At 53.0% G+C, this 26718-nt stretch overlaps 1 protein-coding gene across 3 annotated transcripts in view; it reads right to left on the bottom strand.

Annotated features, from left to right (window-relative positions):
- SORCS2 (sortilin related VPS10 domain containing receptor 2) overlaps positions 1 to 26718 on the bottom strand; it is a 556509-nt gene that overhangs the window by 489621 nt on the left and 40170 nt on the right. For 2 of the 3 annotated variants that reach the window (XM_082391436.1, XM_082391437.1), the window contains exon 1: positions 3281 to 3829. The exons of the other annotated variant lie outside the window; for it this stretch is intronic. In XM_082391436.1, the coding sequence (XP_082247562.1) occupies positions 3281 to 3754 (474 nt within the window). In that variant the 5' untranslated portion in view covers positions 3755 to 3829. Of the gene's footprint in view, positions 1 to 3280; positions 3830 to 26718 lie in introns of those variants that run through there. 3 annotated transcript variants of the gene reach the window in all.

Raw genomic sequence — 26718 nt, 5'->3', positions numbered from 1 at the left:
GTGCATGACCCGTTCTGGATCCATCGAAGGTAACACCAGTTGGTTTCAATGAAACATTCATTTCACACCTAACAATTCATTTCTACAGCTAAACAGCAGACAGAAAGGCAGTGTTTGAACTTCCAAGCAAGTCCCCTTCTGTATCTCCATGGGAGCGGGAAGAAACCAAGCCTTTGGAAGGAAAATGCACATATGTTCTCAGTGCTACAGCGACGGGGCCTGTCCTGGAATAAGCTCGAATCCTGCCATTCCTTTCTGCAGATGCTCTAAAATACCATTTTAAAAAGTCTATCCCTCTCCAAATGCTTTTTTTAACTTTGTAAAACACCTGACATGGTAAAGCAAACACCATCTCTGCTCACGTAGAGCACATCTGCAGAGCGTAGCTCCTTGGGTTCGGATACCTGTGCAAATCAGATGACATAAAATTTTTAAAAGACTCTGCTCAGCAAATCAGCCTCAAGTTAGTTTCTTTTCCGTTTTAGCTTTCAAAGATGGTGCTTTCAAGCGGAGGTGAACCAAGTGCAGAATCCTGGCTAAAATCCTTAGCCCTGTGGCTGCCAGGGGGACCGAAGCGCCTTTCTGAGACACTTCACGTGCGGAGAAAACAATGCAACGCATGCGCGGAGTGCTGAGAAAATAATGGTTAGAAAAAAGGGTTTTACTTGGCTCTCGGTTACAGCTTTCACTCCTCTTGAGTTTTTCCCAGGCAAGTGAAAGCATCTCTTCAAGCATCACCTGCTCCCCAAGTCAAAGGATGATGCGCTTTTCCAGCGAGATCTCCCGTCTCCACGACTTCCCACGCCGGAGAATGGGTGAGGTGGGAGGGGGCGGGGCTGGCAAGCGAAGTGGGAGGTGCTTGAGCCAAACGCCGGGTCAGCGTCTCCAGAACCACAGCCGGTAACAGTGATGAGTACTCGGGCTTCGCCCCCTGTCTGCTGAGTGCCAGGCCACGCCCTGCTCTCCACAGCCACCCCTGCCCCCCATTTCCCAGCGGCCAGGGGAGAGCTGCACCTCTCAAAGCTCCTCCCGGGATCTGGACTCCCCACCGCCCACTAAAGAGAAGTCAGCACCTCCCCACACTCCCACTCCCCACTCCCAAGCCCCGCCTCCAGGCATTCAGCTGCCAGCAGCCAGGAAACAGTCACACAGGAGTCACTCAACTCAGCCACTGTCCCCAAGGAGCAAAGCCAGTCGGGCTCCTCTGCCAGGCCCTGCCCCCAGGGCCCCCGCCCCACTGGCCCAGACTCCTCCTCAGTCTCTCCAGGGGAGCTCTGTTCTCAGGATGGGGGTGGGCGGGCTGGGTGACAGTGAGCCCTGAAGGTGCTGGTCCCGCCTGGGAGGCTGCTCTCCACCCCTCTGTGTCTCTCCCTAACTTCTTTCACCCCTACCGCCCCCCACCACGAAGCTGAAACGAGTGAGCTTCTGGAGGAACAACCTGGGGGGAGGGGGCTTGGTTTAGATGTTCTGGCTCCACTGGTCTGACTGATAGTGTTTACTGGTTCCTTTGAGTTACTGGTATCCGGGTTACCTTGCAGCCCCTGAGTTACAGCGCACGGTACACAGGACACGATTCGCTGCCGAGTGTTGGGAGGGAAGGAAGGAAGGAAGGAAGGAAGGAAGGAAGAAGGGCGGGATCCAGCTGCACGTCTGGGGTCTGACCCCTCTCTCCAGATGTACGTGGGGACGGCCCCCCAAGGGCTCTTCGAGGGAAGGGCGCCTGCTCCCCTCCCTAAAGCACCGCCCCTCAGGGCCCTGCCTGCCCCCTGCTGGCCAGCGGAGCGCAGGGGGTCAGCGCCGCCCCGCCCCTCCCCCCAGGGCTTCCAGTCTGACTGGAGATGGCAGAAGTGACCAAGGACCAGAGACCTGGCACATGCGTGAGAAGCTGGTTGGGGAGGGGCTCCGGCAGGGCGCCGCGCTCTGGACCAATCAGGCCCATCCAGTGCTGCCCCTGCCCCAACAAGCTCATCCACCCGCCCCATCGCTTCTCCCGAAGAATCCCCCAGCAAGCGGGGCTAGACAGAGGAGGTGGGTAAAAGTGCCGCCCAGCCCAGGCTACACGCCTACGGTGACTAGAGAAGCGCCTGCATCCCCGCCCCTCCACTCCCAGTGGATGCAGGGGCCCTGGCCCAACGCGGCTTCCCCAGAACTTTGGGAAGCCTTGGTCAAGGAGAAGGGTCAGGGGTCAGCCATTGGACAGTGAGTGGACACTGATGGAAAGGAGTGAGGAGGGGCTCCCACCTCTTCTCCCCATAACCGCACACGCACACACAGCTGCCACCTCCCTCCACCACTCCCGCTCCCAAAACTAGAGATGATCCACGTGGGGCTGCCGGCAGGTGACCCCAAGATAGATGACCACGGGTTATCTGCTCCGGCGGGAACAGAGCGGGGTGGGAGGGAAACGACGCTGTGGCACCCCCCGGGGAAGAATATGAGGGTATCCCCATGCCCGGGACACACCACCAAAAAGGAAGAGGCGGGATCCAAGAGGGGGCAGGACCCACAGAGCTGGTGGAAGGAGGCGCCGGAGGACCTTAACAGAAGTGTGTTTGCAGGGCAAGGGGTGTCGAACTTCCAGCTGGAGCGAGGCCAAAGTAGCTGCGAAGGTGGGGGAGGGCAGGGAGCCCAAGGAGCTGGCCGCCGCGCCCAACCCCGTGGGTAAGCAGATCCCGGCGCATCCAGGTGTGTCCGGCGGCGGGTCCTCAAGGCAGCCACGGGTCGCACTACGGGAACGCGGGGAGAGAGGTGGCCCCAGAATCGAGGGTCCCAGAATCGGACGCCGGGCTGACCGGGGAAGTCCTAGAGCCCGTGGAGGTGCCACGAGCGGGGTCCCGGGCACACCAGGTGGAGAGGGTCCTGGAACCAAAAATCCCAAAGCAACGCTGGGTGGACCGGGTGGAGTCTGAAGGCGATCGAGGCGCAACACCGAGTTGTGAGTGATCTTAAAGGGCCTGGGGGCGCCCCAAGGTGGCCGGGGTCCCGAAACCTCCGGAGACAACCCCCCCCCAACCTGCGATCTGGAGGCCAGTGGGGCCGCCCCTGAGGTGGCTCAGGGTCCCGGCAATCAGTGGAAATGCCCCCCGAGGTGAGGCAGGGCGCTCACGTATCTGGTTCCCGAGTAACCAGTGGCCAGGGGCCAGCAGGGGCGCCGCCGAGGTGACTCGCGTCCCCAAGTCTCCGAGAATGCCCGGGGTGACCGCGGGGCCGTCCGGAAGTGGGGGCTCCGAGGTGTCCGGGGCAGGGCCCGGGGTGGGGGGGGCGCGCGGAGGTCACTTACGCTGCTGTTCTCGCCCGTCCAGTGCACCATCGCCTGGTTGTGCGTCGCGTCCCCCTTGAGCACGAACGACGTGCTGATGAGTGAGACCTGCGCTCGCGAAGCCGCTCCGGCCACCGGCGCCGCCCGTGCCCAGCGCTCCTGGCCCGCGGCGGGGGCGCCGTCCTCGCCGGGACCTGGAGCCGGACCGGGACCCGGGGCGCCGGGCTCCGCGCCACGCGCCTGCCGGTCCTCGCCGCCGCCGGGCAGCGCGCGCCCCGCAGGCGGGCTTGGCGGCGCCCGGGTCAGCCGGGCGCGGGGACCCAGGCGCCAGGATTCGGGGGAGCGCCCCGCCGCCCCGCAGGCGGCCAGCAGCAGCAGCAGCAGCAGGAGCGGCCGCGAGCGCGGCGAGCGCGGCGGCGGCGGCCCCCGGGGGCTAGGGGCTCGGGCGGCGGGGCCGGGGCCCTTCGGGGCGCGCGGGGGTCCCCGGTGCGCCATGGTCGCCGAGGGGCGGCGGCGGGGCCGGCGGCGGGGCGGCGCGGGCGAGGGAGACCGCGGCCGGGAGAGCGGAGAGCGCTGGGGAGCGCGAGCGAGAGCGCAGAGAAAGGAGCCGGAGAGGGGAGGGAGCCGGCGGGAGGAGGGGACTCGCCGCTCCGCCGCCGCCGCCGCCCGCGCAGCCGAGGGCGCACCGCCACCTGCCGGTCGGCGCCGTGCCCGCCCGTGCGAGCGCCAGCCGCTCAGGAACCAGCGGCCGGAGGTCCTGGAACAGGCCGCCACCCTCCAGGGCCACAGGCCACAGACCCCTCTCCTCCCTTCCTTGCTCCTTCCTTGCTCCTTCCCTCCTCTCCCGCCCTCTTGCCTTCCTTCCGCCCTTTCTTCTTGTGTTTACTGACCACCTACTCTGGGCCAGCCGAGTTCCAGGCAGTGGGGACATAGGGGTAAACACAGCCAGGTGCCTGTTCCCGCTGCTGAGAGTCTGATGTGGGAGAACGACCACACCTAAGTGGACACGTTCACGGACAAAGTCACCCCAGAGAACCAGAATGAAGCCAGACCGTAAGTGGGGAGGTGGTCTCCGGTAGGAGCCTCTGAAGGAGAAACAGTGGAGACAGGACCTAGCTCCTCGAGGGTGAGGAGGAGACCTTCTAGGCAGCCGGAAGGCCCTGCGAATACGCTAAGGCAGCTTCCAGATGACCTACGGGTGCAGCCACTCCTGTGGCTTAGGCTTCAGGACTTGCAGACAGTGGCTTTATGTCCCAACCCCAGGGGCCACCAAGGGGACAGTCCCTGAACATAAGGACAGACGCCTGGGTGAGGAGAGGGTGTGGGGCAAGGTCCCATTCAGAGCCTGGCAGGCCACGGTGCAGAGTTGGGGAAACAGAGGCTCAGCGCACAAAGTCCCCACCCAAGGTCATGAACCTGCTTTAGGTAGATTTCAATATAACTTCATTGAGCACCCACCATGTGCACCGCACTGGCCTCAGGGAAAAGACACAGGAGCAGGAGATTCTCTGAGGCAAGGCCAGGGTCAGAGTCAGCTGTGCATCCTCAGCCAGGGGCCACCCCGCCTCCTCCTTCCCCAGTGGCCCCCGCATTGGATAAAAATCCTCAGGCTCGGGCTTCCCTGGTGACGCAGTGGTTAAGAATCCACCTGCCAATGCAGGGGACATGCGTTCAAGCCCTGGTCCGGGAAGATCCCACATGCCACGGAGCAACTAAGCCCGTGCGCCACAACTACTGAGCCTGCGCTCTAGAGCCCGCGAGCCACAACTACTGAGCCCGCATGCCACAACTACTGAAGCCCACGCACCTAGAGCCCGTGCTCCACAACAAGAGAAGCCACCACAATAAGAAGCCCGGGCACCGCAACGAAGAGTAGCCGCCACTCACCGCAACTAGAGAAAGCCCGTGCGCAGCAACAAAGACCCAACGCAGCCAAAGATAAATAAATAAAATAAATAAATTTTTTTAAAAAATCCTCAGGCTCAGCATCCCTGTCACACTCACCTCCCAGTTGGGTCTCTTTGCTCCAGAGAGAGAGAGAGAGAGAGCAGCGTGAGAGAGCCTAACGGGGCAGAGGAGCAAAGGCTCAAACATTTGGGAAAGACAGACAGTGGGGCTTCCCGCTGGCCCCCAAAGAGCTGAAGCACCCAGCACCTTCTCTTCTGCTCGCTCACCCAGGCTCACCCGGAATTCATAGCCAATAACAGACTGGGCTTGCCCTCTGCCCAGCGCTGGGGTGGGGGGCGGGGGCTTGGCTGGATACCTATGAAGTCTCCTACCTTGGAATGTGCCCTCGCCCCCTCCGTGGTGTAAATCCCCAATCTGTCAGAGTCTAAATCTCCAGCTCAGGCCCAGGGTCGGGAGAGAAGGGGGAGCCAGCAGCTGTGGGAACATCTGGTCTAGCACAGGGAGCAGAGAAGAACAGAACAGGGTCAGTGCAGGGCTGAAGGGAGGGGAGACGAAACAAAGTGGCAGGCGGGCACTAAAAAGACGCTTACAAGCAAACCAACACTGCAGACAGTGGCTGGCGGGAAGGTGCTCGCTGCACAGCGGTCAGGAAAGAGCTGGGTCTGTCCCACCTTAGACACAAATTCACCAAGAGGCTCCCTGATGCTGGCTGAGCCTCCGTCTCCCCAGCTGTAAAGGGAAGGGGGCTGCACAGTCTCTAAGGTCTCTTCCAGTTGTTTGTTTGTTTGTTTTGTTTTGTCTTGTTTTTAAATAAAGGAAAGGGGCTTCCCTGGTGGCGCAGTGGTTGAGAGTCTGCCTGCTAATGCAGGGGACGCGGGTTCGAGCCCTGGTCTGGGAGGATCCCACATGCCGCGGAGCGGCTGGGCCCGTGAGCCACGGCTGCTGAGCCTGCGCGTCTGGAGCCTGTGCCCCGCAGCGGGAGGGGCCGCGATAGTGAGGGGCCCGCGCACGGCCGATGAAGAGTGGTCCCCGCACCGCGATGAGGAGTGGCCCCCGCTTGCCACGGCTGGGGAAAGCCCTCGCACGAACCGAGGACCCAACACAGCCAAAAATAAATAAATAAATAAATAAATAAAGTAGCTATAAATAAAGGAAGGCCTCCAAGTACTGTCCTCAAGAAAACTTGACAGTGACACATCATCGAGCACCTACTATGTGCTGGCCACTTTCCTAGGGACTGGCTGTGTCCTGGAAAAGAAGAAGGGGGCCTCTGCTCTTCGGGTGGGTGATGTTGCAGGTTATCATATTTAACTCTCACCATCAGGCTGTCCCCATCTTACAGACACGGAAACAGACTCAGAGTGATGACTGCCCAAGGTCACCTGGCCAGAGTCAGAGGCCAGACTCCAGGCACGTTTTCTGGCCCCAGGGTGGCGCTCTTTCTGCCCCACCCTCATTACTTGCCATCTGTGCATGTTACCCCTCTGAGGCTTGGAGAGCTCAGCCAGGCAGGGAGGTAATGTGAACACACATCACCCCCAGGCTCAGACCGAGGCCACATCATTAGTGATTTGGTTAATGTCCCAACAAACTGGGGAGAGGGTCCAGGTCTGGAATGCTGATGCCACGATGCCTCACCAGTGCTCTTTCCAGAACAACTGGCTGCCTCTGCCCTAATAAGGCCACAAGGCATTCGGAAGAGCAGGACTGATTCATCCCTTTTCTGAATCCAAATCCAGAGACGTTGTGATTCCCCGGATCTCTCAGCTCACAAACATTACTGGACCCCCAGGAACACAGTGATGAGGGCGACAGACAAGTTCCCTGTGCTGGGGAGGAGCGTCCGTCCTCATGCAGCTAGACAGATCCGGGGGAAAACCTAGACAGTGCTACGAACCCAGGAGAAAATAAGGCAGGTGTGCGATGGCGCTGAGGAGGTGCTGGGGGCCAGGTAACTTGGAGCTGAGAGGCAGAGGGCCCGGCATGAGCCTGGCGGGAAGAGCCATCCCAACAGAAGGGGAGCACGTGAGCCCCAGCCCGGCCCAGAGCAGCTGGGTATTCAGAGGAGGAACTGCCGGGCTTGATTTGTATTCACAGACCGCTGCAAAGCCTCTGGAGGGTTTCAGGCAGGAGAGTGAGACCAGCGGCGTTCTTACAGCATCACTCTGGCCGCCAGGAGAACAGGTGCAGGAAGGCACTTAGGACACGACCGTGCAGGACAAGAGAGGGGCTGTGGCAGCTGGGCACGGGCAGTGGGCAGCGACGGAGGAGGCGGGAGTGGAGGGAAGCCCGCTTCCGGGCGCCTTCCCCACCCCAGTCTCACCCCCCTACCCCCTGCGCTCACCCCCCTACCCCCTGCGCTCATCCTCCTTAGTGACCCACATCAGGGACTCAGGGACGCAGATGCAGGAGAAAGATGCAGGCAAGTGTAGACAGCAAAGGAGAGCTTCCATCAGGCATCCTGTCTGACACCCCCGGTGCAGTGGGGTCTCCGGAGGCCACAGAGGCAGTGTCTGCGGCACCCACCGAGGTGGCCGACAGCTCAGCAGGTGTCTGGGCATGAACACATGGAGGCGGGCCACGTGCAGAAGCCGGGGTTCAGCGCCTGGCATCGGGGTGCGTGCGTGAAATAAATATTAAACCCTCCCCAGGTCTGTAACACCTGATTCTTCACAACAGCAAGATCCTAAGACGGGGAAACCAGCCCCACTCATCCTCCCTCTTCGCCCCCATGCAGGGCACTGGCCTCCAGACCGAATCAGGCCTGGTCCTGCTCCTGGGGAGCTCACAGTCTGATGGGGGAGGCGCACAGGTGAACAGGGACGTCAGGGAGGTGGGCGATCCCAGGGAGGTGTCTGAGGGCCTAAAGGAAGGGGGAGCCGCCACCTGGCCCTTCTGCTCAGAGGGGGTGCTCAACTCATCCTTCCAGGTAACAGTACCAATGACAACTGAGACTGCCACGTGAGCGCCTCCTCTGGGCCAGGCACTGTTCCTGATGGAAGAACCCAGTGAACCTCTGACTCCCACAGAGGGTAAGTACTGTTTTCCCCAATTTAAAGGTGAGGAAGGTGAAAGCACACAGGGGGCAGTAATTTACCCAAAGGATTCAAAGGCCCACGTCCTCATATACCAACTGGGGGTCCTGAGCGTGGCCCAACTTCACCTCTCTGTTTCATAAACTGCCTCACCTGTGAAATGGGGCCAGCACGGCCCTGACTCGGTGGCTCTCCGTGTGTCATCCCTGGACCCACAGCATCTGCATTAATGGGTTGATTTCTGGGCCCACCCAGACCTACTGAACCAGAAGCTCTGGGGTGGGGCCCCGATCTGTGTCCAACACGCCCTCTGGGTGGTTCTGACACACCCAATGGTTCTGGGCCCAGGCTGCACAATTCGCATCACTTGGAGGACTTTAGAAAAATACCGATGCCCAAGCCCCACTCCTGACCGCACCGTCTCCGTGGGGCATCTCTCAGCTCCCAGGTGACGCAGATGTGCAGCCAGCCGTGAGCCCCTGGCCTGCAGCACAGCTTTTTATAAGGATTCGTGAGAGGACAAATGCCAAGTGCCTGGCATACGGCTGGACCACAGTAAACAGTGACTTTCCTGAGAGGTAAGGGGGGGCCCCTGGAACCCCAGGCCAAATCTTTTAGTTTCAAGATCCACCCCTGCTTCCCCATTCCATGACAATGCTCTCATCCAGAAAGCAGAAGAAATACTTTGTCACTCCAACTTTTAATCAGACCGCTTGCTCATTAAAAGTCTCAAGCTTTTTTAAATGATCAAAGGTCTCTAGTGATAATATTTTAATTTCTCTTTATAATTGTGACAAAGCCCAACAGATGCGGCTCCCCGAGCAGGCCCGTCTCAGAGACAGTCGAGGAATCATGAGCAATACTCACCAGGGACACTGGGGGACCCAGCAGGAGGGAGACTGAGGGAACAGGCTTTTGGGGTGCTGGGAGTTGCTGGGCTCCACAGAGGGGCGCCCCGGCCACTCCCTCAGCTGCCCAGCTCGGCCTCCAGCGACACTGAGAAGCTCTCTGCCTGCTCCGGGGCAGGAGGGCAGCGGTGACTTGCAGACAAGTCTCCTAATGACTGTCAGTGAACAACAAGGGTTAGAGGTTCCGGCTTTGAGGAGAAGGATCGACCAACGCTACAGCCACATTACCAGGTTGGCAGGGAGAAAGCAGTGGGGACAGCTGGTCGGGACATTAACTTGGACCAGGACGAAAGTCTGATCCCGCGACGGCAGGGAAATGCGTCCAGACAGAGGAGGAAGACGAGGCCCCACAGCGAGACAGACAGTGGGCTGGCTGCCCCGAGCCCAAGAGGGTGGGGAGACGGGGAGGAAAGGGCGGCAGCTCCTTGGGTGGTGCCTCGCGGGGGTGCGTTACAGGCAGTGGTGAAGGTGGTTGCTTTTTGGTGGTGGCAGGGATTTCCACCCCCGGAGCGCCAGCGCTGTGGGCCACCGAAGCCCTGACGTGTCACAGGCTAGCCAGGCAGTAGGCCCGAGCTGGACAGAGGGCAGATGACAACTGGCCACTTCCCGGCCATCGGGGCTCTCTTTAATCACGGACACCGCACAGTTAGTGCCTGCAAACGGCTTGGTTCATTTCTTCCGCTCATCAAATGTTTACTGAGCACCTACTGTGTGCCTGGCATGAGTCTAGGCCCCAGGGAGAGAGCAGGGAATGAACCAGACCAAATCCCTGGAGGCATAAGCAGGAATTGGTGGTGAGACCGGGAAGAGAGGTCCTGGCAGAGGGACCAGCGTGTGGCACGAGCTGGAAGAAGACGGCGCGGGGACCTTAGAGGAACCAGCGGGCGAAGAGCTCCAGGGAAGCTGAGTGCAGGGCGGGGCGGGCAGGGCCAGTGACAGCGGAGGCTCCACGGTCCCTCGAGCGTCCACCACGGTGTCGGGGGACCAGGCGATGAGCAGAACCAGCGCCCAGCCTCAGGAAGGCCAGCGCCAGCAATGGGGACAAGCAGGTCAAAGACACTGCAGCAGAGACGTAGCTACCTCCCCCGCACGGGGCACCAGGCCTGCTCCAGGCCTCAGCAGGGTTACCTTGCTCCCCGCCCCGTAGCTGGGGGGAGGGGCCCGTCACCATCTCCTTTTCACACAGGAAGAAACTGCGGCACAGCATAAGCAAGCAGAGGGGCTCGCCCAAGTTTACATCAGCAGCAAGAGGGTGGCAGAGGGCCACGAACCCATGCTTCCGCATGTGCCAATGAGCTCTGGGGAGTGGGGTGGGCCTGGGGTGCCCCACCTCTCCCCAGGCCAGGCTCCTGTGCCTCAGCTTTCACATCTGTAGTCCTCCCGACCCTGTGGGGCTGGGTTGATTGTCGGCTCCACGGATACCCGGTGAGACCAAGGCTCTCAGCGTGACAGTGACCAGCCTAGCCCGTGCAGCAGGGAAGCACAGGCGGTGGGGCTGAGCCGGGGCCACACAGAGCCCTGCTGGTCCCCACTCTCCATGTTGCACAAAACAGCGTGGAGACACAGCAGAGGCAGGGACCACGCTGGCCAGTGCAGGGAGGGGTGCCACCCGATGCCCCGCTCTTACTGGGTTGGGATGTGGCTCAGAAGTGAGCCCTCAGGGCCTCGGGGCACTACAGTACCTGACCATCTCCTCATGGGCACCAGGGAAGGCTGGGAAAGTAGCCTCCATGGGCCCAGGGAAGTGGGATCCCCTGTCGGTCCATCTGGGGCCAGAGCCCAGTTTGGTCACCGTAGTGGGCAGGGCAGAGAGGAGGAGGGCTGGACCTGGGAGTGACATACAACCAAACAGAAACCATCCTTGGGGAAGATGGCAGAGGCCGGAGTCTTACCACTGAAGCCAAATGCACAGGCCCTGGGCTGCAGTAGGAGCCCAGTGAATGTCTAGGGACCAAAGCAGGGAGGTGGGAAACGGGGGGGACACAGCCAGCCCTGGGGGCCACAGCCTCCCTCAGCCCCACCCACACGGTTGAAGGCAAGTTCCGCCACCCACCCCCCGCCCCACACACCAGGGTTCACTGGAACTGGGGAGGGGGCAGAACTTGCCAATTGCCTCCCATGTGCCAGTGTTTGGGTGCATCGTTATTTTGTTGTTAGAAACGGAGGAGGAAACAGAGAGGCCCAGAGAGGCTAAGTCACCTGCCTTGGATCACACAGCTGGAGAGCGGCAGCCCTCGGGACAAGGATGCTGATAGTAATGTTTCAGGTGCCGCTGTGAGGACACTGGAACACCTGCCTCACAGGTGGGCGTCCTGTGTCTGAACGCGCCCACCTCATCAGTGTGTAATTAGCGTGCACTGGGGGGAAATGAGCTGAGTGCGGGCGGGAAGCGAGGCTGGAGCTGAACTCCGTCCCAGCCCTGCAGGGCTCCAGGTGAGTCACTGAATGTCTTTGTGCCTCTGTCTCCTCATGCGTTCAATAAGAATGGTCATCAGTCGTTGTGCGGATAAATGAGTGTCTGTAAGATGCTCAGAAGGGCATTTCTGCAGAGTGCGCTGCAGAGAGAAGGCCTTCACGGGCGACAGTGACAGAACCACCCACAGTAAGTCCCGTCTGTGTCACACACACACCTCATCTATGGTCTGTGACAGTCCACTCTGAAGACTCAGTCCAGACCCCCAAAAGCCCCGGCTGGGATGCAGCACATATTCATTCATAATGGAAACCTTCCCCGAGGCCGGGGCGGAGCAGTAAGTCCCACAGATGCTCAGTGGATGGGGGTCCCTGACTCAAGGGGCCCCCCCTCTGCCCGCAGGGCAGCCCCCTGGGAAGCCAGCTGCCTCAGCCTGGCCACTCAGTGCTGTGTGCCTGGGGCCTCAGTCTCCCAACGGGTGAAACGAGGGGGTGAGCTACATAAGAACTTCAGCAGGACACGAGCCCAATGAGACACCCTCCAGAAATGTACCTGTGGTTTAGGAAATGCCTCTGAGTCTATCCCGTGACATGTACGTATTAAGGACGGAAAAGTTCTGCAGTTTAAAAATCTGTTTGATTTTGAGTACTTCAGTTTTTCCCCCAACTTTCTGACCCTGTAGTTCTTTACTTCTACTTAACAGCACGAACACCCCAGAGAACACGGGCTATTATGGAAATATGAGCACGGAGGAAGAAATGGAGGGAAGAATGTATTCTGCCTGAAGTGTTGGTGTCAGAAAAAAAATACATTTGAGCAGGTCTTGAATGATGAGTCGGGACCCAGCTGGAGTAAAACAGAGGGTACGGCACATACAACGGACAAAGGAATCGGGGTGCCTGGTCCGCACAGGGCGGGCACACGGGCCTGGCCCTGCAGGACGGAGCCGTGGCTACCAGACTGGAGGAGAAAGCGGGCCCAGGAGCTACGGGCTTGCGCCTTCTCCTGAGGTCAAAGAGAACCTTCTGGGGTTTTCAGAAAAGGTTCAACAAGATCAGATTTGTGTTGCGGAAAGCTAATTCTGGCAGCTTCTGAAAGCTGGAGCTTGGAAGAGAGACAGAGAGACCAGCTGGGGGGCCATGGCATTGGTCCAGGAGAGCAATGACGAGGCCTGACCAGGACTGTGGGGAGCAGTGGAGAAGGAGAGGTAGAGGCGGGTCCCCAGAGCCTCTGATTACGCAAGAGGAGAAAGGGGTAGGAGTCAAAGAGGCGCTGAGATATTTGGGAAAGCAAGGATGCCATGTTCCTCATCAGGGAACAAATCTGAAGGAGAAGGTGTCTGTGGGGCATCCTGAAGGTATTAGTCAGGCGAGGCCAGGCGGGGCTGCAGTAACAAAGAGCTCCAAATCTCAGAGGGGTAACCCAAGAAAGGTGTATCTCACCCATTCACGAAGTCTTACGCAGGTCGACTGGGCCCCCTCCATCCCGTGGCCCCGCGGTCTGGGACACGTGACCTCCAGGGTCACTGAGGCAGAGGAGAGAGAGGCACACAAGATGTTTTGTGGGAGTCAGACCTGGGAGGTGCTCCATCACTCACATCCTGTCGGCCAGAGCCTGAGTTCATGGCCTCCACCTACCTGCAGGGGAGGCTGCAGATGTAGGAGCACATGGACATTTGGCGAGCCCTACGTGCCACTGTCACACTGGCAGGGAGGCTCCAGAGGCCCTTGGAAATGGTGATCAGCAGAGTATCAGGGCCTGAGATGTAGATTTGGGCATGATTGTTGAATGAGATCACCCAGGGGAAAAAAAACAAAAAGGAAAAGAGAACAATGGGGTAAAATAGGTAACACCTCCAAGGTTGTATTTGGGAATTCCCAGAGGATGACAAGATTTAGTCCAAAGTCTCTTGTTTCCAAATATCTGATTATTTGTTGTCACGTAGACAAGGCATCCAGAATTTTTCCTGAATTTTTCAGTTTCCATATGGTTCCTTGGCATCGCACAGGCAGCCAAAAGCAGTTGGCAAGTGGTTGAGTACCACACCACTCCATAATGCTCTCTCTGTGTAAGGCCAAGGGCCTCACGAGGACAGATTTGTCTGGAGCAGAGGTTTTCAAGGCCTTCAATTTCAATAAACGTTTTGAAAGAGACCTCACCGTATTCTTGCCTTTAAGATTCACTTCAGAAATCAAAACTTTTGCTACAAAATTAATGAATATGAAACCGATTTTTTTAATTTAAATGCTTTGTACACTTAACATTTTTTTTCAAAAATAAAATTGTCCACAAATAAAATTTTGGTTGAAAATCATGGTTTGAGGGAAAACTCACTGTTTTCCTTGGAAAGTGCTCCTGCCTTAATCAAGACTACCAGAGAAGCAGGGAATGCTTCTTCCAAATGGCTCCTGCAAAGCCTTTTCCTGAGGCTAGGGTCCCCCCTCGGAGACCATAAGCTTCATGAGCCCTGGGACTGGGTCAGCGTTTGTCCTCCACTCATCCTCACCGTCCAGCACCGAGCTGGGCACAGAGTAGGCACTCAATCCATATTGGGTAGAGGGATGGAGGGATGGAGGGATTGATGGGCCTGTTACATTGGAAACCCCTAGACATTCCGACTTCTAAACTACAACTGCTAAAATGAGCAGCAATTTGCTGGAAGGGAAAAGCACTGGACTGGGAGTCAGGAGACCCAGGTCCCGTGTCAGCACTCCAGGGACTGAGCTTTGAGAACTTGGGAAAATCCCTTTCCCTGTGGCTACTACTCTTTTCCTCCTCTGCTAAATGAGGTCTCACCACTCAAGCCAACCTTTATACCCTCATACCCCGTCACTTCTCCCCTACCCACATCCTTCCAAGGGCCCTGAAATGTGCCCCAACATTCCTAGTCGAAAATGCACTTCAGGGAGGCAGAACTTCCACTTACGGCCAAGTGAAGAAGTTGGCAAATCCTCTCTCCAAAAGTCAATTATGAAACTGCACAAATTGACCAAAAACAACTATTTCCACACTCTGGAAGCCAGCCAAGAGCATGCAACCATGGGAGAAGTGTTTATGCTTGAAACCTGCTGAACTTCAGGTACAAACATTGGGAGTCTGCAGCCTTCTGGCCCAGGGCTGCTCCCATACCACCGTCCCAGCTGGGGAGACTCAGAGATTCTGCAAGGTGGGGCAGGCCCTGAGGACCAGCAGCTGCCGTGCCACGGGGGAAGGGAAATCACACAGTTTGGAACAGTGGGTGATGGCCATGCCCAACAGCATTGTCCATGGCAATTACCATCTTGGAGGTTGTGTAGAACGACTGAGGCTATGTGACTCTGGAAAGGGCGCAAGCCAGCCACAGACTCCTAGCTGACCCTAAGGCCATGTATACGCACATAGGAAACATCCAAGGCCTAGTGAAAAGGAAAAGCCAGGCAGACTTGAAAATGCCTAAATTTTGAATGTGTTCCTCTTCTCTCCACACACAGGTCTTTGACCTGTGTCAGATAGATAGATAAAGGCTTACTAGATCAAGGTGTTTCAGAATGACGTCTGATCAAAAACCGGCTGACCTCTAAGCTATGCAGAAACAGGGGCTCAAAAGCCGGATTTAAAAATAAAAATTAGAAACTTAAAAAAAAAAAAAAAAAACACCGCAGCAGCAACTGCACACAGCAAGGGAGATGAATTTCACAGATTTAACTCAGACATGTTACTAAACAAACAAACAAATGAACAAGCAAAAAATAGCAACAACCTTCTGGAGGAAATCAAAATCCAGAGTTGCTACAGTATATAACCTAAAATGGTCAGTTTTCAACAAGAAAAAATTTATTATAAGAAATGCAAAGAAACAGGAAAATATGACCAATATCTGGGGGTGGGCAGTCTTTAGAGGTCTCCAGAAATTGGATTTGGTAGTGAAAGACTTCAAAGCAGCTATTAGAAATATGATCGAAGAATTAAAGGAAAGTATGACAATAATCAGTCAACAAGTAAAGAGTCTCAATAAGGAGGAGAAATAATGTAAAAGAACCAATGGCAGATTTAAGATAGCAGGAGAATCAGTGAACTTGTAGAGTAATGCAAATTATCAATATGAAGAACAGAAAGAAATAAAACATTGATGAAAAATGAACAGAGCCTCAGAGACCCATAAAACAACATCAAGCACACCTATGTGTACTGTGGGTCCTAGTGGATAGGAGAGAGAGAATGGGGTTGAAAAAACACTTGAGAAATAATAGCCAAAAAGTTTTGAAGATTGATGAAAATCCTTAAACATCCAAGAAACTCAAGAAACCCCAAGTAGGTTAAATACAAAGAGATGTGCACCTAGGCACATCATAAGCTGTTGAAAGACAAAGAGAAAAGCATGAAAGAAGCAAGAGAAAACCAGCTTACTAGGTAATGAGGAACAATATGATCAACAGGAAAAAAAACAGGACAGACACTGTGGAATGACATATTCAAAATGCTAAACGAAAAAAAACTGCCACTAAGAATTCTATATCCAGCAAGACTATCCTCCAAAAAAGGTAGATGAAATCAAGATATTCCCAGATAAACAAAGAGCGACAGAATTCATTGCTAACAGACTTGCCTTACAAGAAATACTGAAGGAAGTCCCTCAGGCTGAAAAGAAATGACACCAGATGGTAAATGAAATCAATAAGAAGAAATAAAAAGCACCAGAAATGGTAAATATGAGGGTTAATATAAAATATTCTACAAATACTCTCTTAAATTATTTAAAAGACATTCATAATAATCACAACTCTTGTTGTTTGGTTTATAACATTAAAAATGTAATATATATGTGATAATCATACCACAAAGAGGGGGAAAATTGAAACTGTATTAGAGCAAAGTTTCCACATTTGATTGGAAGTAAGTTAGTATTAATCTGAAGTAGATTGTGACAAATTAAAATGTATTTTGTGGGGCTTCCCTGGTGGCGCAGTGGTTGAGAATCTGCCTGCTAATGCAGGGGACACGGGTTCGAGCCCTGGTCTGGGAGGATCCCACATGCCGCGGAGCAACTGGGCCCGTGAGCCACAATTACTGAGCCTGCGCGTCTGGAGCCTGTGCTCCGCAGCGGGAGGGGCCGCGATAGTGGGAGGCCCGTGCACAGCGATGAAGAGTGGCCCCTGCTTGCCGCAACTAAAGCCCTCGCACGGAAACGAAGACTCAACACAGCCAAAAATAAAAATAATTAATTAAAAAAAAAATGTATTTTGCAGTCTCTAGAGCAACCACTAAGAAAATAATTTAAAATATATTATTTTTTTAAAGGGATTAAAATGGGACATTAAAAATATTTCTTTGACACAAAAGAAAACAATAAAGGAAGAAGAGAAGAACCAGACAACAACAATAGCAACAACAAAACCCACAGGAGAAATAGAGAAAACAGCAAAATGGCCAGTGAAATGACATATATATATAAATTACATTAAATGTGAATTAGACTAGGGGACTTCCCTGGTGGCACAGTGGTTAAGAATACGCCTGCCAGTGCAGGGGACATGGGTTCGAGCCTTGGTCCAGGAAGATCCCATGTGCTGCAGAGCAACTAAGCCCGTGTGCCACAACTACTGAGCCTGTGTACCTAGAGCCCATGCTCTGTGACAAGAGAAGCCACGACAATGAGAAGCCCGTGCATCACAATGAAGAGTAGCCCCCACTCGCCACAACTAGAGAAAGCCCGTGGGCAGCAATAAAGACCCAATGCAGCCAAAAATAAATAAATAATAAAAATAATAATTTTTTTAAAAAAAAGAAAACAGAAAAGCAATAGAGAAAATCAATGAAACTAAAAGCTGGTTCTTTAAAAAATTAACAAAAATTGACAAAGTTTTAGCTGGATGAACAAAGGAAAACAAAAGAGAAAAGATGCACAAATTACCAAAATCAAGCATGACCAATAATAGAGAAATTAATGCCAACAAATTACACTACTTAGATAAATAAACACATTCCTAGAAATACACAAATTACCAAAACTGACTCAAAATGAAATACAAAATCTGAATAGATCTGCAACAAAGAACCTGAGTTAATAATTTTAAATCTTCCTACAAGAAAAGCCCAGACCCACACAGCTTCACTGGTGAATTCTACCAAATATTTAAAGAAGAAATTATCAATCCTTCACAAACTCTTTCAGAAAATAGAGGAGGGAACACTTTTCAATTCATTTATTCCTCAATTTATCCCGTATTAAACTGATACCAAAACCCTTAATAAAATAGCAACAAACTGAATCCAGCAACATGCAAAAAGGATACTACACCATGACCCAGTGGGATTTATCCTAGGAATGCAAGGTTAGTTTACATCCAAATATCAATTAATGTAATACAGTGTATCAACAGAATAAAGGAAAAAATCACATGATTATCGTACAGAAAAAGCATTTGAAAAAATTCAGTACCCACTGATGATAAAAACTCTCAACAAAGTAGAAATAAAAGGGAATTCTTCAGCCTGATAAAGGACATCTACAAAAGTCCACGGCCAATATTATACTTAATGATGAAAACAAACAAACAACAACAACAAAAAAAACCCTGAATGCTTTCCCCTCAAAGATCTGAACTAAGGCAAGGACATCTGCCTGTACCACGTTTATTCAATATTTTACTGGAGGTTCTAACCAGAGCAATAAAACAAATAATCAAAAGCGTCCAGATTCAAAATGAAAACATTAAACTATCTTTATTCACAGATGACACGATCCTTTATGTAGAAAATCCCCACAGATCCATAAAAACTCTATTCGAACTAACAAACAAGGTTAGCAAGGCTGCACAATACGAGATCAATATACAAAAAACAATTGTATTTCTACATACTAGCAGCAAACAATCCAAAAATGAAATTAAGAAAACAATTCCATTTATAATAACATCAAAAAGAATAAAGTGCTTAGGAATAAATTCCACAAAAGAACTGCAATACCTACACCGAAATCTACCAAACATTGCCGAGAGGGAGAAACAAAACATGCTCTAAATAAATGGAGGAATATTCCATGTTCATGGATTGGAAGACTCAATATTGTCAAGATGGTAATTCTCCACAAACTGATCAATAAATCCCATTAAATCCCTGTCAAAATCTCATTAGACTTTTTAATGGAAATTCATAAGCTGATCTTAATTTTATATGAAAATGCAAAAAGACCTAAAATTGCCAGAACAATTTTTAAAAAGAACAAAGTTGGAAGACTTATTCTACCTTTCAGACTTCCTATTAAGCCTCAGTAGTTAACACATTGGGGCGTTCATGGAAGGACAGATGTATAAATCAATGGAACAGAATTAAGAGTCCAGAAATAAAGCCTTACATTAGGTAATTGATTTTTGGCAAAGGTGCCAAGAGAATTCAATGGGGTAAAGGATAGCCTTGGAACCAGAACATATGGACTCTTAAAACTTGAGAAGACCCCCCCAAAAATAAAAAGCAATTTAAACATAGACAAAAGAATTGAATAGACATTCCACCAAAGGAGATATGCAAATGGATAATAAGCACTTAAAGAAACATTCAACACCATTAGTCATTAGGGAAATGCACATTAAAACCACAATGAGATCCTACTACATACCCACTAAAGTGACCATCATAAAAAAGACAGACGTGAAAAAGATATGGGGAAACTAGAGCTGCACACATTGCTGGGGAGGGAATGTACAATGGCACAGCCACTTTGGGGGAAAAAAGCTGACAGTTTCTTTAAAAGTTAACATGGACTTTGCATAACACACTCAATGCCCCGGAGCCTTACTCTCCTCATCTGTAAAATGGGGGTGACTATAAGCATGCCCACCTCGCAGGGATGTGAGAGCAATTTCACTCCTAAGAATCCACCCGAGAGAAATAAAACATCCAACCACACAAAGAATATACGTGAATATTCACAGCAACGTCATCCATAATAGCCCCAAACTAGAAACAACCCAAATGTCCATCAAATGAGCGGTGGATAAACAAAATATGGCAGATGCATCCAAGGAAATGCTTCTTTATCAATGAAAGGGAATGAATGAATATCTGATGCCTGCTACACCACGGACAAACCTCAGAAACATCATGCCAAGCGCAAGAAAGCCAGACTCCAAATATGACATACTGTATGATTCCATTTCTTTCAAATGTGCAGACAAGGCCAACTTGTAGGGACAGAACGCAGACCAGTGGTTGCCTGGGGCTGGGGGTGGGGATGGGGGCTGACTGCAAATGGGCACAGGCTGGGGTGGTGGCCTTGCTCCCAAGCTGGACTGAGGGATGACTGCACAGATCTAGAAACGTACTGAAAGTCGCCGGGTGGTACACTTAAAACGGTGGATTTTACGATGTGTACATTGTACCTCAATAAAGCTGTTTTTTAAAAAGAAAGAAAAGTGCTTCGGGCTTTCATCCTTCACTTGTTTAACCACCATTAAGAAATGGAGTGTTTCCCCCATGTGGCCTCTGCTGGCTGCTGGGCACACGGGGTAAATTATAGTACAAGTAGCTAACGGAGACGAGAAGGCCACTGCTTATCTTACCTCGCCTCTCATCCCTCACAAGGGCCCCGTGAGGTGGGCCCTGTGACCCTCACCCCCAATTTACAGATGGGGAGAGTGAGGCTCCCAGCGGGAGTGTTGTGCAAAGTAACCCGATAACCGTCAGGGTCAAGGTTTGAACTCTCGCAGCCCGCAGCGCGGCCCTCACTCCCACCCCCTTCACCTCCACCTTGGCCCTCACACTTTCCCCTGTTCTGGTCCAGCACAGCACCACAGAGGCAGCCAGAAAGCCTTCACCCTGGGGGCTGGCCTCCACCCCTGTGGGGGATGACCTCCCCTTGCTCCTTTGTACCTTTGCTCACACCCCTCCCGCCCTGCAGTGGCCTCCGCTGGGTGCCTCCCCCGATTCCCATCTGCTCTTCAGGACCTGCTCTCGTGTCCCTCCCGTCCTGAACTTCGTCCTCCTCCAGCACGGGGTCCCACTCAGGGGGCACACCTCCTTGACTTGGCCTGACATTGGGGTCCCTGTCTTCCCCACCCCCTCAGACCTTGGGGGCTGGTCTAGGGGGTGAAGGTCTGTAGTGAGTTGACTTCTGTCCCCCAAGAAGATCCGTCCAAATCCTAACCCCCAGAACCTGTCAATGTGACCTTATTTGGAAATAGGATCTTTGCAGATGGAATTAGTTAAGGATCTGGAGGTGAGATCATCCTCGTGGGTTCTAAATCTAACCACCAGTCTCCTTATAAGAGACAGAAAAGAAGACAAAGAAGGGGACGGCCGCGTGGAGATAGAGTCAGAGATCGCAGTGATGTGTCTACAAGCCAAGAAATGCCGCAGATCGCCAGCAACCACCAGAAGCCAGGAGAGAGGCCTGGAACAGGTTCCCTTCAGAGCCTCCAGAAGGAACCAACACTGCCCACCCCTCGACCTTGGCCTTCTGACCCCTCAACTGTGAGAGAATAGCTTCCTGTTGTTTTCACACATGCAGTCTGTGGTCATCTGTTACGGCAGCGCCAGGAAACTCAGACAGGGTCCGTGCCCAATGCGTGTCTGCACCGCCGGCCCTGACACAGCGCTGGCCCCACCTGGGAGAACCAGAAACGTGTCTGAGTCTAAACCTCCTTGCCCCTCTGATTCATCAGTTGGAGCTTCCTCCCTGAGACGGTCAGAGCTGTTCCAGGGATGGTTTTGTCTTTTCTAGAAAATCGGATACTGCATCCGTGATCCGCGGTCTGCCCTTCTTTACCGTGAGCTCCTCACCACTCCAGAGCAAGAGGCTCTGTCCTCACAGCAAAACCAGTCCAGGACAAAGGCCACTTCAAATGAGAACAGAAATCAGAATGTCATGGTGAAGGGCGGGGGCGGGCACGTGAGTTACAAAGGAAAGAACAAAGAAGCTCAAGGGGGCTCCTGAGGCAGACTGTTCTCCTTCCTGCTCTGGGCGCTGGGACACAGGTGCGTTCAGCCAGAGAAATCACAGAGCTATTTCCTCATGATACCTGCCCTTTGCAGGCTGTATACTTTACTTCCATCAAACGTTCTACAAATGGAGCCAAGAATTATGAACATGAACTTATTCTGCCCTCTATGTAACAAAACCGTAGATATAATTGGACTAAAGGGCTGGTTTTTAGGACCAGTCAAATAGAAGTCAAAGCTTGCAGTGGGGTATTTTCCAGTGTAATTTTTTTCTAAGAAAGTTCTGTGATAGCGAAATACAACATCCTTCACTTTGGTTTTTTTTTTTATGACTGGCTCACTTGACACCCAGAGAGCGGGTAGAACATTACTTCTGGGTGTGTCTGTGAGGGTGTTTCCAGAAGAAATTAGCATTTGCAGCAATGGACGAAGGTAGATGGTCCCCCTGGATACAGGTGGGCCTCCTCCCATCCACTGAGGGCCTGAATAGAGCTAAAGGTGGAGGAAGGGGGAATTTGCTCTCTGTCTGGCTGCTTGAGCTGGGACATTGATCTGCCCTCGGTGGCCTGGTTCTCAGGCCTTCAGACCCGGACTAGAATCTACACCTCCGCTCTCTGGTGCCCAGGCCTTCAAACTACACCACTGGTTTTCCTGAGTCTCCAGCTGCAGACAGCAGGTTGTAGGGCTTCTCAGCCTCCATAATTGCGTGAGCCAACACCTAGAATGAGATTTATTATAAGATACAATATATATTCTACTTGTTCTGTTTCTCTGGAGAACCCCAATAGAACAGTGAAAGCGGGTCCTTTCTCCAGCATAGTTGAGGGCTTCACCATATCAGAGTGTTCTTTTGGGAGCATCTTGCCGATTCCCTGTTCTTCTGTCACTTGCTGTCTAATAGCACCAGGCTCTCCTTTGCCACTTGCTTGTGACCGAAGCAGTTCCCTGACCTCACCTGCAGGACTTCATGAAACTCTGCACCTTTGCCGAGAGTCACAGCTTGCCTTTGCTGTTGGTCTGCATTGTGTTTCCCTGACTCTGGAGAAGGTCCAGAGTCCAGATATCAGAGAGACACGAGCCACGCTGACTTGGCAGGTGAGAGCGACTCCCGCAGTCAGACACAGGGTGGTGACCAGGGACTACCTTATAAGTGGTCAGGTCAAAGTACCAGAAACTTGGGGCTTAAAACAACAAATTTTATTGTCTCACAGTTCTGGAGACCAGAAGTCCAAAATCAAGGGGTTGGCAAGGTCGGCTCCTTCTGAAAGCTCTAGAGGAGAGTCCACTTCCTTGCCTTGTCCAGCTTCTAGAGGCGCCCATATTCCCTGGCTCGTGGCCCCCTCCTCCCTCTTCAAAGCCAGAAGCCTGGCATCTTCCCATCTGTCTCTGTCTGACCTCTCATTCATCGTCACATCTCCTTCTCAGACCTCTTGCCTCCCTCTCAGAAGGACCCTGGTGATTACCTTAGGCCACCCGGATAATCCAGGACAATCTCTCCATCTCAAGATCCTTAACTTCTTCATACCTGCAAAGTCCCTTTTGCCATATGAGGCAACATCACCACAGGTTCTGGGGATTAGGGTCAGACATCCTTGGGGGGGAATATTCCACATTATCAGCCACCTTCACCCCCCTCAACCCAGCCACCCCCTGCTCCTTGCTCTCCCCTAATTGCCCAGAGCCCACCCCAGGTCTTCCTCCTTCTCTGGCCAACCAGCCGCCCGTGCCCTGCTCGGGGATGAGTTCATCCACGCTGAGGACTGGATGATTTCCACCACCAGTCTGTCGCCTACTCCCTGGGTGACTCAGGAGGAGGTCACTGAACGTCCAAATCTCCACCCCAGTCTCTCAACGACAAGTCTCATCTGCCTGCCATGTCCACGGCGTGGGAAGGGACATTTTCCTCTGTTCAGCCCCTCCTTAACCGTCCCCCTCCCATTAGTCAAGGTCCAGGCAGGTGACAGGGTCACGTGAACAGGTGGGCAGGGCCCGGACATCAAACGTTGTGCAAATCTGCCTGCTGCTTCTGCCATCCGGGCGGCGGGTGGGTAAATGCTCGGGACGGGGCTTCCCTTGTCCGCCTTCTCCAGCGGCATCCACAGTGTGGTGAGTCCGAGACTTAGAATCAGGAGGAGAAGGTCTCACAGAGGTTTCGACCCCAGACACGTCCACTGTCCCGGCACTCACGGGAACCCCACGTTCCGGCGCTGGACATTCATGTTGAGATGGTGAAGTGGGCTCAGCCCCCTCAGAAGCCCCAGGAGGAGGAGAAGGGCGTGGCGAGCCCCAAATCGTGAATTTCTGGGGTCCAGACTATTCAATAGCATCAAAACCAAAAACTGCTACTCCTGTATCTGCCCACCAGGGCTGTTGTGGGACTAAATGAGACTGACGGGGGGGCTTTGTAAAGGGCATAAACAAAGTACAAAGCCATGATGGACCAAGTGTCCATCGAACATGGATGGATAAGCAAAATGTTGTCTGCTCATACGATGGAATATTATTCAGGCTTAAACAGGAAGGAAATCCTGATGCAGGCTGCACGCTGAGTGAACCTGGAGGACGTGTGCTTGGGCAAACAAGCCAGTCACACAAAGACAGATACTGTATGAGTCCACTTGCATGAGGGACTTGGAACAGCCAAGTCCCCAGGGACAGACACTGTAAAGGTGGTCGCCAGGGGCTGGGGAAGGGGCGCGGGGAGTTGTTCACTGGATACAGTTTCAGTTTTGCAAGATGAAAAGAGTTCTGGAAATAGATGAGGGTGATGATCTCACAACAATGTGAACATACTTAACGATTTTCAACTATACACTTAAAAATGGTTAAGATGGTAAATTTTATATGTATTTTACCACAATTTTTTAAAAAACATAATGAATTACCACCACCACCTTCATCTTCTTCCCCACCTTCCTCATCCTCATCTTCATTCCCCACCGTGGATTCAGGCTGGGACGGCTAACAGTCTCCACCGACGTGCTGACTGTGATCCAATGGGAGCGTCTGCCTGGAGCTGCCCCCTGAGATCAAGGCTTAACAGGACCCTGTGCCTGATCGATGACTGACGTCTGCTAGGGGATTGTCAGCAGCTGTGTGGTTCATCCGTCCTGGTTTAAGGTGTTGTGCCTCCCGGGGCATTTCACTTTAACAGGAGGATCTGAGGGTTGTATGTTCAAGGGTGGAATTTGTAGCACAGGTATAATGGGAGGAGCCATTGGGGGGAGGGAACTTTCCTAGGAGCTCCCACCCACCGACGAAACTACAGAGTGATTTCCAATTCCACGGAGAGGTCAGGTCTGCAATGGAACCTTCCACCATCCTGCAGGACACCTGATTTTCCGTGCCAAGCTGTGGGTGATTTTCCCAGCTTCCTTTTCAAATCGATGAAATCAGATGTGGTTTGACTAGAGAAAGATTTGCAGGGCCGTCGAGGCAAAAGTCAATTTCCATCATCACATGGAGATCCTGATAGGTAAGTGTGCCGACAGGTGACTAACCGTGTGATTGAAACACATTTGTACTAAAAATATTCTAAAAGCCCTTCTCTTGATTTATACCCAAAAGAAAATATTGCAAAGGAGAATGAGTTTTCAACTCAAGTAGCACTTATGCTTGATCTAACTACATTAAGCTCTTTTGAACGGGTGGTTTTGCTCTGTTGCCTGTAATAAAAATAACACTAATGTGCATTTAGAGGGTGTTGCATCCTCTCCAAAGCACAGATCTTTCGCAGTGTACAGTCCCTCTCATCCGTGGGGATGAGCAGCGGGGTGACAGGCAAGGTGGGATGGGGGTTTGAGGGCATGAGTTAACAGCAGCTGATCACATTTGGTAAAATCAGCAAATTTCAAATACACAGGAAAGCCAATGTCACAGTGCTCTGAGGCCTGGCAACAAAGAGGCCAGAAGCCGGGTCTTCCCCTCGTTATGGACTAAATCATTTTCCCCCCAAAATTTATACGCTGATGGTATTTGGAGGTGGGGCCTTGGGTAGGTGATTAGGTTACATGAGGTCATGAGAGTGGGGCCCACAGGATGGAATTAGTGTCCTTATAAGAAGAGGAAGAGGGACTTCCCTGGTGGCGCAGTGGTTAAGAATCCGCCTTCCAATGCAGGGGACACAGGTTTGATCCCTAGCTGGGGAACTAAGATCCCACACGCCGCAGGGCAACTAAGCCCGCGCACCACAACTAGAGAGAAGCCCGTGCACCACAACGAAAGATCCCGCATGCCGCAACTAAGACCTGACGCAGCCAAAAATAAAAATATATAATTCTAGAAGAAGAAGAGGAAAGAGACATGGCCCTTCCTCTCTCCCGCGGCCATGTGACGATACCGTGAGAAGGCAGCCCCCGCCAGATACTGGAACTTCCAGTAATCTTAGACCTTGACCTTGTACTCCCCAACTTCCAGAACTGTGAGAAATACATGTCTGGTGTTCAAGACCCCTCGTCTGCAACGTCCTGTTCTGGCAGCCTGAGCTGACCAAGACACCATCCTTTCTCTGAAGTTTGAGCTTGGGGCCCTGGTGTAGGGACGTCAGGAGGTGTAGCTTCGAGTCTCAGGCCTGAGCTGACCACGAGCAGCCTCGGGACACATCCCTCGTACATGGAGAGCGCTGCCCTCCCTCCGGCTGGCCCGCCCACAAGCCGCACGGGTGAAAGGCAGGGACTGGCCCGACACCAGGCTGTGTGCGCTTCCCACCACTCCTCTCCCGTGACCCACACGTTGCTGCCTGATTTCAGGTGGTTCCTACGCACACATTCCCCGGCCCCTTCACCCCGGTTAATTCCTTCTTGCTTAGCTTTTAAAACTGATGCTCATTTAATGCCACCTCCTCCAAGAAGCCTGTCCTGACCACCCACCCCTCAGAAGGGTGACGACCCCCGGCCCTCCTGCAGCCTCCTGCAGATCCCAGCACTCACGGTTGTCAGTGTCTCTTGCACATCAGCCCCCCCCCCGGAGCGGGAGCCGTCTGGGGCAGAGCATGGGAGTCACCCCCCAGCCGGCACAGAACAGGCTCGACAGATGCTTCGAGACCTCAGCTTAACGTGAGGCTCGCTGGTCCCCACCTGCAAGCTCAGCCCTGTCACAGGTCTGGGGGGACTTGAGGCGCCTGAAATCTATGCCAAGTGGCTTGTCATTAGTCCACAGCCCAGCCTGCAGTTCAAGGATCTACTCTCGTGACTTTGTAAAACAAGCCCCCAATCCAAACTCAGCCCAAGACAGGGACTGGGGTCCAGCTCTGCCCCTGAATACCAGCCCTAAATCACAGCC

The sequence above is a fragment of the Balaenoptera borealis genome, assembly GCF_965194805.1.
Source record: "Balaenoptera borealis genome assembly, chromosome: 4".
Classification (NCBI taxonomy): domain Eukaryota; kingdom Metazoa; phylum Chordata; class Mammalia; order Artiodactyla; family Balaenopteridae; genus Balaenoptera; species Balaenoptera borealis.
This window is presented reverse-complemented; position numbering and strand designations above follow the sequence as displayed.